This window comes from Neophocaena asiaeorientalis, unplaced genomic scaffold (assembly GCF_003031525.2).
Source record: "Neophocaena asiaeorientalis asiaeorientalis breed wild unplaced genomic scaffold, Neophocaena_asiaeorientalis_V1.1 scaffold39, whole genome shotgun sequence".
NCBI classification, from domain to species: Eukaryota; Metazoa; Chordata; class Mammalia; order Artiodactyla; family Phocoenidae; genus Neophocaena; species Neophocaena asiaeorientalis.
The window spans coordinates 4,512,099-4,524,718 of record NW_020175670.1 but is presented as its reverse complement, the minus strand read 5'-3'; the positions used below and the strand labels follow the sequence as shown (position 1 = coordinate 4,524,718).

At 41.6% G+C, this 12,620-nt stretch overlaps 1 protein-coding gene across 1 annotated transcript in view; it reads left to right on the top strand.

Annotated features, from left to right (window-relative positions):
* Positions 1 to 11,268: 11,268 nt before the first annotated feature.
* The window catches only part of TMEM33 (transmembrane protein 33), a 20,700-nt gene continuing 19,348 nt past the window's right edge, over positions 11,269 to 12,620 (top strand). The window contains exons 1-2 of the mRNA XM_024731693.1: positions 11,269 to 11,386; positions 11,555 to 11,626. Of these exons, the coding sequence (XP_024587461.1) occupies positions 11,582 to 11,626 (45 nt within the window). The 5' untranslated portion in view covers positions 11,269 to 11,386; positions 11,555 to 11,581. The remainder of the gene's footprint in view (positions 11,387 to 11,554; positions 11,627 to 12,620) is intronic.

Sequence of the window (12,620 nt, the reverse complement as noted above, 5' to 3'; positions counted from 1 at the left end):
ATATAAAATTTCTATCTCTAGTAAGTGTCTGATATATTTTCAAAACAAGGTAAAACGATGACATATTATAAATGTATAATATTTATAAAATAAGAAATTATGTCAAAGATTTTATGTCAAACATATGTCAAAGATTTTCTGTAGCTCATTAAGTGATGAGAGAACTGGGAAGTTTCTTAAAACTTCAAAGGAGAAGTCAAATTTCTATGGAGTAAAGAAATGTTGAATGAATTTACAAATGGAAGCAAAACTGGATTTTTCTACAGGAGTGGGTGGGTAGGGAAGTCAATCGCACCTCCATCCAGGCAGAATTTTTTACATGTCTGAGGATGTTAAAGGCAGAATAGTCCTTGCCTCCCCCTACCTCCAAGATGTCCACGTTCTCATCCTTAGAACCTGTAAATATGTTAGGTTACATGGCGAAGGGGAATTAAGTTTGCAGATAGAATTAAGATGGCTAATCAGCTGACCTTAGTACAGAGAGAGTATCCTGGATTATCCAGGCGAGCCCAACACACACACACACACACACACACACACACACACACACACACAAATTAAGACCTCACACTATAACTGCAGAGCTTATGGAGCTTACTTTGGGGCAGCAAATAAAAGTAGGAATGTATTCCTAATGAGGTGAGTGACTCAGCACTTAGCAATTGCAAAAATGCTCTATCCAACCACAGGATCATTAATCACTGATGGAAGCAGAAGTGAGCAAATTGATGACTTGATGGTTCAGTAGAATTCCCCTTGAAAACTGGGAAGAGCCAAATCATCAATAACTCTGAATCAATTCTTGCTCCATCAGCCAATTTCTAGCCAAATGGAGTAATGGCCTCTTGGTAGCCAACTGCTTCAGCTACAGGGTTTGTGTTACAGCAGAATTTTCTTTCTTTCAATTAAAATAAGCTGGGTAAAACTTAGAACTTGACTCTCATCCTATGGAAACTCTTATCAAGTAGAAACTGATTGACAGGCACTGAAAAAAAAAGCAAAAATATAAAAAGCATGAGCTAAAAAAATGATGATTGAAGTGGAATTATATTGTTTTTGCTTTCCTGGCATGCATACCTCATTCTTTTCATAGCAACACAGAGTTTCAGATGAGGCTGATGCCACACATATTCCTCTCACTACTCCATTTAAACAAATGTGGGTGAATGACCCAAGCCTGGCCCTTCTGTCTCACTGATTGGTTTAAGAATTTATAGGACCAGACTTGACCCACTGAGAATCAAGCTTGGACCATTATTTGAAAGTACCAGGCAAGAAGCACTTTCTATGGGCTGGTCTTGCTAACCTGGTGGAATATGAATTGGAGTTAAGGGAGGATCAGCTTGACAATGAAGTCAACTCAGATGTAAGCAGAAACCAGAACACAGATTCCTTTGACATCATTTGTACTCTTAGGCCCAGTCATGTCTGTTACAAGATCGTTTAACTCTGGGCTCTTCAAAGTAGCCAATTATCAATATTTTGTACCTTTTCCCGCTTAAGTCCATTTGGGTCTAATTTCTGTAACTTGCAATCAAGAGAGTCCTGACTAAGATGATCATGTAGATTTGGGAAGTTATCTCAGTACTGTTAAAAGATAAACTGAGGTATATTAAAAATGTTAAGAGTTTATTTCAGCAAAACTCAATTCTAATCCAGCACTGCCAAACCAGAAGTACTTACAAGCTCCACTGACAGGAACCAGGGGAAAGACTTTTATAGAAGAAGGGCAGAAGCAAAGCAAGGAAACAGCTTAAATGTTTGCCTTATTTGGAAAAGCTTAGTTGGCTGTTTGCAATTGGTTGTCCTTAGGTTTTGATTTCTTAACCTTGAGGTATGAACAGGCTTAGGTTTTGGTTTGCTTAGTAGGCTGATAAGGTATTAGAACCACCTTGGTCTAATGGTCTCCTTATTTAATTAACACTACCAAACAGATGGATGGAAGAAGAAAGTAAAGAAATACACTAGGGAAAAAAAAGACAAATTCCAAGTGTTAAAAAACAAAGAAGGGGGTTAAATATCATTCATACATTAAACATAACACAAATCACAAAACTATTCACAATACTTCCTACAGAAGAGAAATGATAGATGTCATGGCATTCAATAGTCAACATTAACAGCGAAAGCTCTTACAAAACCAAATGTCTTGGCAAAGTGGTTTCAACTTCTCCCACTATGACCTCAGTATATTTTATGCTGTCCCTAAATTTCCTGAAACACTGTCCTGGGATCCATATCAGCATCTATAGTTTTGTTTGAAGTCTGGGGGAATGACACAGAAATGGAGAAAATACAGTCTGACTTTGAGAGACTTAAGCTCCAGGGAAAGACAATAGAAAAAGAAAATCTGTCACTAAAAGTGAGCACCATTTGTAAGAATGGTAGCTATCCCCTTATTTTTATCCATTCAAAAGAAATTATTTCTTCTTTGAAATCTTTCTAGAACCTCCATTGTAGTCTGTACATGTAGATGTAGATCTGTGGTCCTTTTTAGTGTATTTTCAGCACATCTGAGAATGCAGAAGAGGCAAAGAGAATGAAATCAAAATAACTCAATTGTTAGAATAATATGATTAAGTTGATTCAGTCAGGAAAACAAAGTCAAACTATTAAAAAGAGTTTTGATGGGGAATATCATCTTTCATAAATCAGCAAGATTTGGAAAGCAACCTTGCTTGTGCCCCCTTTTCATTTATCTTAATTTAGCAGCTTCATGGAGCCAGGCCTGGCAGTTTCTAGTTCAGCGTGGGGTCTAAGGTTGTGGGACAGATTGTTCCTCCATCCATCCCCCATGTATTCACTTAGTATTTTGATTCAGCTTTGAAAGGGAAAGGAAAATTTTCAACTCATAACAAAGGACTAGTATCAAAACATAATTTTAACATTTAAACATAAATTTTTAAAACTCCAACAAATAATAATGGATAATAATAATAAAAGACAAACAACACAATAGAAAGAGAGGCAAAAGAAGAGAAAACCTAAATGGCCAATAAAGCTGTGAAAAGATGCTCAACCTCATTGCTACTTAGGAAAATGCAAATTAAAACAATGATATGCCATTTCATACACATAAGACTGGTGAGAACTAAAAATAACAAGTGTTGGCAGGGATTAGGGATATTCTCATACACTAAGTACAACCACTCAGAGGAGTAAATTTGCAATTATTTTTATATGCAAGGTTGAAGATACCCTATGGCTTACCCATTCCACTTCAAATATTTACTCTAGGGCTTCCCTGGTGGCGCAGTGGTTGAGAGTCCGCCTGCCGATGCAGGGAACACGGGTTCGTGCCCCGGTCCGGGAAGATCCCACATGCCATGGAGCGGCTGGGTCCGTGAGCCATGGCCACTGAGCCTGCGCGTCCGGAGCCTGTACTCCACAACGGGAGAGGTCACAACAGTGAGAGTCCCGCGTACCGCAAAAAAAAAAAAAAGAAAATCAATTCTGCAGTGAACAGTTTTGCCTGAGCGTTTATCTAAATTTTTTTTTTTTGCGGTACGCGGGACTCTCACTGTTGTGCGGAGCACAGGCTCCGGACGCGCAGGCTCAGAGGCCATGGCTCACGTGCGCAGCCGCTCCACGGCATGTGGGATCTTCCTGGACCGTGGCACGAACCCGTGTCCCCTGTATCGGCAGGCGGACCCTCAACCACTGCGCCACCAGGTAAGCCCCCAGAATTGATTTTTAAAGGGGAAAAACTAAATGTTCATCACTGAGATTAATTTTCGTAATTCATAAATACTGTAGGATATAGTAATTATCACTAGAATAAGTAAACTAAGTCTAGGTGGACTAACGTGGATACATCTTAAGCAAAATGTTGACTGAAAAAAAGTAGGTTTCCAAGAGGATACATGAAGTATGGTACCATCTATTAAAAGTGTAGAAGGATACAAAACTGTACTGTATTTTATTCTCCATGTACCTAGGTAATAAATACATATGCAAGACAACTATAAAAACATGAACAGAAAGTTCAGTGAAGAGGTAGCTCTGGATAGTTAGGATAATGGAATGGGGATGGGTTTCAACTGTATATGTATTGTTTTATAAAAAAAGAAACAATATAAATATGGCAAATGATTAACTTCTGTGACACATGTACCCCTGAGAGTACAAAAAGGTTTTCTAAAAGGTATACTGGCACTGATAGTTTTAATGGAATGGACCAAACCATAATTTCCATGTACTTGTTTTCCTAAAAGTTATCTTTCTAAGAACTTGTCAGTTTTCCTAAAAGTTATCTTTCTAAGAACTTGTCACACTGGTTCTTTCTGACCTCCTTTTCACATTTTGAAAGGCATCTTACTCAATCTTCTGAGTCTCAGTAGCTGTCAAATTTTCTAGAGCACAAAGGGACAATTTAAAATATCAGGTTAGATACTGAGAAAAAATTTGACTCAGTAACCATGTAAACAAATCCTTTTGCAATCTGGGTGACTTTTGCATGGGAGGAAACAAATCTTTTCCCTCTACCCTTCCTAGTTTCATTGGCTGGGGTCCTATAAATTAGACTGACAAAAAAGAGTAACAAGAAAAGCAAACTGAAGTTTCTTAACATGATTCATACACATGGGAGTAACTCAAAGGGGTGGTTAGAACTTGGGCTTATACAGCATGTCAACAAGAGAAGTGACAAAATAAAGGAAAAGGACTTTTGAGTTTCTAGGGTGGCAAATTGTGGGAAGGCAAATATATACGGGAACTAATGGAAAATAAGGGTTAGTTAGTAAAGTTTGTTATGTACAATAGATTGCTTTGGTGCCATGTCTGGGCTGGTAAGGGTAACTTTTGTCCTTCCTGGTAGAGAGAGGAGGGGGAAGAACTTTACAAATTTATGTTCTGTTTTTAGGCAAATGGAGGAGAGGGCAGAGAGCTTGTACCTGCTGCTTCTCAATTTCCTTCAGCTTAAAATAACCCTTATAGCAAAGTGGCATATTCTGCTGCTGTTCACTTTCAATTACTTGTTTTCAATACCAGTGGAGGACCAAATTGAGTTGTCAGTTGATTGATCGTTATATACAATACCTGATAATAAATTACTGTATGATTTTTGGCATATTAAAACTCAGAAGTCATTATATTGCTATAACAAAATACCTTCTGTTCTCTTCTAAACTTTTTTTTTTTTTTTTTTTTTTTTTTTGGTCCTCGTCATTGCGCACACCTTCTCCAGTTGCTGCAAGCGGGGGCCACTCTTCGCTGCAGTGCACGGGCCTCCCATTGTGGTGGCCCCTTCCGTTGCAGAGCATGGGCTCTAGTCACACAGGCCTCAGTAGTTGTGGCGTGTAGGCTCAGCAGTCATGGTGCACCGGCTCAGTTGCTCTGCGGCATGTGGGATCTTCAGGGACCAGGACTCAAACCCATGTCCCCGGCATTGGCGGGTGGACTCTTAACCACTGTGCAACCAGGAAAGTCCCTTCTAAACTTTTTAATATGGAAAATCTGAACACAGAGATGAAATCAGAGAATAAGAATGAATACTCATATCTTCCACCTTGACTGAACAATTGTTAACATTTTGCTACATTTGCTTTTGTTCTATCTGTCCATCCATCTACCTAGTTTTTTTTTTCTGAAACTTTTGAATACAAGTTGCAGACATCCAGAAACTTTACCTGTAAATCACACATCCCTCAAAAATAATTAACAATAATCACATAATGTCATCTAATATCCATTCCATAATCAAGTGTATATAATTGTCCCCAAATTTCTTTTATTGCTAGTTCCCAATCTAGAATCTAGACAATCAAACCACGCACTTAGCTATTATGACTTTGTACATGCTTTTAATTTGGAATAACTCTCCCACCTTTTATAATGATACTTACTTTTTAAAAAAGTTTTATTGGAATATAAATGTTGTGTTAGTTTCTGCTGTACAGCAAAGTGAATCAGTTACACATTATACATATATGTACTCTTTTTTAGATTCTTTTCCCATATAGGCCATTACAGAGTATTGAGTAGACCTCCCTGTGCTATACAGTAGGTCCTTACAGTTATCTATTTTATTTATAGTAGTCTGTATATGTCAATCCCAATTTATCCCTCCCACACTTTCCCCTCTGGTAACCATAACTTTGTTTTCTACATCTGTGACTCTATTTCTGTTTTGTAAATAAGTTCATTTGTACCATTTTTTTAGATTCCACATATAAGTGATATCATATGATATTTGTCTTTCTCTGTCTGACTTACTTCACTCAGTATGACAATCTCTAGGTCTATCCATGTTGCTGCAAATGGCATTATTTTGTTCTTTTTCATGGCTGAGTAATATTTCATTGTACATATGTACCACATCTTCTTTATCCATTCCTCTGTTGATGGACATTTAGGTTGCTTCCTGATACTTACTCTTTGAAGGGTTCAGGCCAGTTATTCTGTAGAAGGTACTTCATTTTGATTTTTGTCTCATGGTGTTGTTTAACTTGTTACTCTCTTTACATTTTCTGTAAACTAAAAGTTAGGTCTAGATGGGCTGTATTTGATTTGGAGTAGATAATCTGTCAAGAATTTCTTTAGAAAATGTTGTGAATATTATGTCACATCAGGAGACAGTGTCAAGATAACCCACTACATTCATGGTGCTAAATTTAATCTCTTGATTAAGGTTTAACTGCCATGTTGCTCCATGGAAAAGATTCAATTTTTTTTTTAACTAAGGAAAATTCTAATACCTAAAGGAAATGGGAGGAAAGGGCTGAGGGAATGTCATAAACAAAGATACATAGTGGTATGTAGGACCCAGCTCATACTGGCTTGCAAAAGCTGACTGTCAAGTTCTTAAGAACTGGTGAGCTGGCTTCTATGCACAGCTGCTATTAAAATTTTTAACTGTATACATTTACAATAAGTTATATTAAAAATAGATACTATTCAAAACTCAGTTCCTAATTATTTTTACTACAGCACTATATTGTATACCATTATCAATGTTAGATATTTTATTTATTTCTATAGTATCTACACAATGGAAATATTATATAATGGGGTGTAATGTTCGTCTCTTCCCAACTACACGTTCAGTGACATTATGTTGACAGTTTGAAATTGATCATGGTGGGAGCATTTACACCATGGAAATATCAGCAAACACCATAAATCAGGGGTTGATTTATTGTTTTGTTGATAGTCTAGACTTAAAAGTGATGAAGATAATGTTAATAATATAGATTAAACTTAAAAATGTGTTATGTCTGTAGCTGTTACATTGTGAATAGCATTAAAAAACTGAGTAAGCAGTCTTCCAATATTCAGAAACTATTATTCAAGTCAGCAAAGAAGCTGATCACATTATTTTTGAAAGAGTAAAGTTTCAATATATGTCACTTTCATCTTACTGCTTAAAAAAATATCAAGCAACGTTCATGGAACTACACTGGTTCATAATTGCAACCATATGTTGCTATGTCTACAAGAGTTCAGCAAAAATCTACAGTATTCTGTGAGAATCAATTGGCTATATGGAATTTACAATAGAAGACACTTATATTTTAGTATTTTTATAATAAGAGGATCCTTTAAATCAGTAAAACATATATATGGACTGAACTGTGTCCCTCCAAAATTCATATGTTGAAGCCCTAACCCATAATGTGACTATATTTGGAGATAGGATTTTTAGGAGGTAATTAAGGGTAAGTGAGGTAATAAGGGTGGACCCCTAGTTTGATGGGACAGGGTGGCTTTATTAAAAAAGGAAGAGATCTCCCTCTCTCTCCGTCTCTCTCTCCCTCCCTCCCTCCCTCTCCTTACACATGCACCCACCTGGAAGGTCATGTGAGCACACAGTGAAAGGGCAGCCACTTACCAGTTAAGAGAAGAGGCCTCAGAATGAATCCTACCTGCCAGCACCTTGATCTCGGACTTATCAGCTTCCAGAACTGTGAGAAACAAATTTCTGTTGTTTAAGCCACCCAGCCTGATGTTTTGTTAGGGCAGATCAAGCTTAGAGACACACACATACACACACACACACACACACACATACACATGCACTCCTGGTAGGTACACAAATAATTATAAGAAATGTTAGAGAGTGATAACAATAGGGATGGAATAGGATAGTTATACAGGTAGTTGTAGAAGTCCCACTAGGGGATTACAGATAGGGAAACCCAGGGAACTTTGGGAGACCACTGTAAGTTAATAATCGTTCAAGAAACATTGTGGGGACTTCCCTGGTGGCACAGTGGTTAAGAATCCGCCTGCCATAACATAAATCAAGGCAAGATCCTTTTTGACCCACTTCCTAGAGAAATGGAAATAAAAACAAAAATAAACAAGTGGGACCTAATGAAACTTCAAAGCTTTTGCACAGCAAAGGAAATCATAAACAAGGCCAAAAGACAACCCTCAGAATGGGAGAAAATATTTGCAAATGAAGCAACTGACAAAGGATTAATCTCCAAAATTTACAAGAAGCTCATGCAGCTCAATAACAAAAAAACCAGGGGCTTCCCTGGTGGCGCAGTGGTTAAGAATCCACCTGCCAATGCAGGGGACAGGGTTGAGCCCTGGTCCAGGAAGATCCCACATGTCCCTGCTCGCCACAGCTAGAGAAAGCCCATGCGCAGCAACGAAGACCCAATGCTGACAAAAATAAATAAATAAAATAAATTTTTAAAAAAAGAAGAGAAAGAAACGTCATGGAATGAAGCAGGCTTGCTTAACTATAAAGCAGGAGATATGCCCCAGGTCATTAAGTAAAATAAAAATGTTACCACCCTTCTGCTGATTTGAATAAACGCTTATGACAGTCCTAGTTTGACCTCATAGGGTCAGACACTCTCCTGCTCCATAAGAAGGAGGAACTGCTGATGTAAACCTGATGGCTACTCGAAGAATGAGGAAGAAGGGGGTCGTTTCTCCCTCCTCCACTTTCCTTTGATTATAAAAATGTAGCCCACTTAATCCTTGGGGCAAAGCTCCCTCGCCTACCTGCTTGCATCTCTCACAAACGTCCTATGTTAATAAAGCTACTTCTTGCCTATTACTTTGCCTCTCGATGAATTCCTTCTGCGCTGAGACACAAAGAACCTGAGCCTCAGTAAGTCCAGACATGAGTTGACTGATTCTAATTAAAAGTCTATGGGTTCAAGTCCCATTCTGGGTTTAGGCTGGGTTCGAGTCCCGGCACATGGGTTCAAGTCCCAATCAGAGGTGAACGGTTTCAATAAGTGCTATAAAAATATGGAGTAAATGATATGTGAGGAGTGCAGAAGATGTGGCATTTTACCTTAGATGGGTAATCCAGGCTGAAGATCCTGAGGACTTGAACTTGGGCAGTGGCCTTAGAAAAACAGAAGTTTTCTGTAGTTTCTTTTTTAAATATATATATATACATATTTATTTATCTTTGGCTGCGTTGGGTCTTTGCTGCTGTGTGTGGGCTTTCTCTAGTTGCGGTGAGCAGGGGCTACTCTTCGTTGCGGTCTGTGGGTTTCTCATTGCGGTGGCTTCTCTTGTTGCTGAGCACGGGCTCTAGGCGCACGGGCTTCAGTAGTTGTGGCATGCAGGCTCAGTAGTTGTGGCTCGCGGGCTCTAAAGCACAGGCTCAGTAATTGTGGCACACGGGCTTAGTAGCTCCGTGGCATGTGGGATCTTCCCGGACCCGGGCTTGAACCCATGTTCTCTGCATTGGCAGGCGGATTCTTAACCACTGCGCCACCTGGGAGGCCCCGGGAAGCCCCTACTTTGATTTCAAGATGGCACCATTTGACTTGTCAGCTACAGCAGACTAGCTCCTAAACTACTCATGGCTACTGGTGGAAATCTACACATCTAAGAGAAGTCAGAGTATTACAGAGTCATGGTTTTCAAGTGGGGTACCAGCTGCCTGTATATCTCTAGTCAGCTTCCTGCCCCCAAACCCCTCAGATTTTATTCTCAATGTCCTGCTCTTCTAAGTCTTCCTTCTCTACAGCTCTTCTCTAGGTCTCAAAAGATGACCTTCCGGGCTTCCCTGGTGGCGCAGTCGTTGAGAGTCCGCCTGCTGATGCAGGGGACACAGGTTCGTGCCCCGGTCCGGGAAGATCCCACATGCCACGGAGCGGCTGGGCCCGTGAGCCATGGCTGCTGAGCCTGCGCGTCCGGAGCCTGTGCTCCACAACGGGAGAGGCCACAACAGTGAAAGGCCCGCGTACCACAAAAAAAAAAAAAAAAAAAGATGACCTTCCTTCTCCAGCACACCCATATCTAGTCAGTCACCAAATCTTGGATGGCCTCTCCAAGTCATCTTTCCTCTTCTCTTCCCCCATAACACTGCCTGGTTCAGAATCCCATCACTTCTCTGCTATATATATGCAATGGCCTCTCTATTAAGCACCAGGCTTTTGATTTGCCTCTCTGATCATCCTCTTATCCTGTTTCCAGAGTGATCTTTTTATTTCTCACAATGTCACACTTCTTAAAATTGTACCATGGTTCTCTGGATTTCGGGTCAAGTTCAGATCCTCTCTTTAGCACACCTGCTGGCCTCTCTAACCCAGATCTTGCACAATGCACATCCTCCCCGGAACACACACACACACACACACACACACACACACACACACACAAACACGCCTCCCGCGCCCATCCCCGCCACCACTGGCATGTTCATTGTGGTTATACCGAACAAGGTCTCTGTCCTGTTGCTTCACGCGCTTTCTGTTGCCGTCTGCAATACCCTCCCCCATGTAGCTACCTTCTCCTTGAACTACCTCAGAACCTAGGGCCAGAATTAGATTTTCCAGGAACCCTTCCCAGACTCCTCTGATTAGGGCCTCCTGTGATTAACTCGGCCTCTCTGCATAGGACACAAGCAGTGTGCCGTGATTTCATCTTGCCTATCTCTCCCGCAGTCTGTGTCACAACCATCTTTTTATCCTCCTTGCCAAGCATGGAGCCTGTCACACAGCAGGCCTCAGGAAGTGCTTGCTGAAAGAACTAATGTTAGAAGTAGCACCACAGGGCCTTGCAAGCCCCTGGAACAAAACAGCAAAGAAGACATTTCTGAGCCTTCTATATCAGGGAGTAGAGAGCCTTCGTGGTTTGCCATGGGCAGGGAAGACTATCTTTGAGCTGTAACGATGAGACAAAAGCTGCCTGGCCAGCCCCGCTTCTTAGCTTACAGAGCAACTGGCGTACACGACACGGGAAGCCGAAGCCAGAAAAACGACATTTCCCGTCATGCCTCAGGGCACCGCTGCGGGTTTCCCCTCTGCGTCACCGCCTCTTCCCCACGGAAGTGAAAGGAGCACTTCCGGGTTCGGCAATAACCTGGAGCCGGCGGCCTTACCTCGGCACTGTAGGGCCTTGTTCCGAAGCTCCGCCTTCTCTCCGCTCTTTCTAGAAACCCAGCTTTGCTCTTGGTGGTGCCGGACAGGTATTTCCTGGCCGCTGCGGGTACCCGTGGGACAGTCCGCTGCACTGAAGCGGCGAGTCCTTTGCTCTGAGGAGGCTCGGAAGCTCACGCCGGGAGCAGGAAAGCCAGTTCCCGGAGTCGCGGACCCGGCGCTGACCTTCCTTCGCTCTTTTCCCTTTCCGATTGCAGCGTCCCAGACGCGTGTGTGAGACCCCCATGGCGGATACGGCCCCGAACGGCCCCCGAGGGGCGGGCGCAGTGGTAAGTGACCGGGCAGGGCGGTGTGGCTTGACTTGCAAGTTAGGAAGGAGCAGGAGGTGTTGGAAGTCGGGTCTGAGGCGTTGTAGAGGCTCCTTGCTTTCAGGACTGGGATTACTGGTGCGGGTGGGGGTGGGGAGAGGGCCGATCGTGAGCGAAGACGTTAGAGGGAGCTACAGGTTTCTGTTTCTGAAGCGACACCAGGCCGGCCTGGAGCAGGTGGCGCTCACCTGCATGCCCACCTGTATGCCGCGGAGATTGGGCCTTCTTGCTTCTTCCCACCCTTCGGTCCCTGTCCTGTCTCCTAAGGTTGAAGATGCCACCTGAGGTCGAGGCGTGACACACGCCTTGTTCCGCACACGCGTGTTGGCCCAGAACCGTTGTGCCCGTTTTTAAGCAGAAAGAGGGGAGCGGTCGTTCTCTTTTCCTTTCGTCGTTTTACGAAGAGAAATGTCACTATGCTTTTGTAACTTTTTTATTTTTAAGATGCAGGTCTGCTGCTTGTACCAGAAGCATAATTGTCCTCTAATTTTAAACACTAAGTATGTGAACTGAGCCGAGTGACTTTTTTCTTTTCAGACATTTGCAACGTCTCTTTATATGCACACTTTTTCTTTTTTTCTTCCCTTAATTTTGCTGAACCATTTGAGAGTTGCTTACATCATGATCATTAACCCATAAGTACTTCAGTATTCTTCTACGTGACCACAGTGCAGTTATCACAGCAATTTTTGCAGTTAAATTTGGGAAATTTAACGTTGATACGTGTTATCAACCTAATACACAATTTATATTCAGATATCCTCAGTTGTCCTTTAAAGCTTCTTCCTCCTTATCCAGACTCAATCAGGAAGTGTGCATTGCGTTTCCTGGCCTTTGGTCCCTTTTAGTCTGGAACAGTTTCCTTGTCCTCCTCTCATTTTTGTCTTTCGAGAGTTGAGACCTGTTGTTTTGCAAAACGCTTCTCAAATTGGAGTTGTCTGATTCCCACCCACCC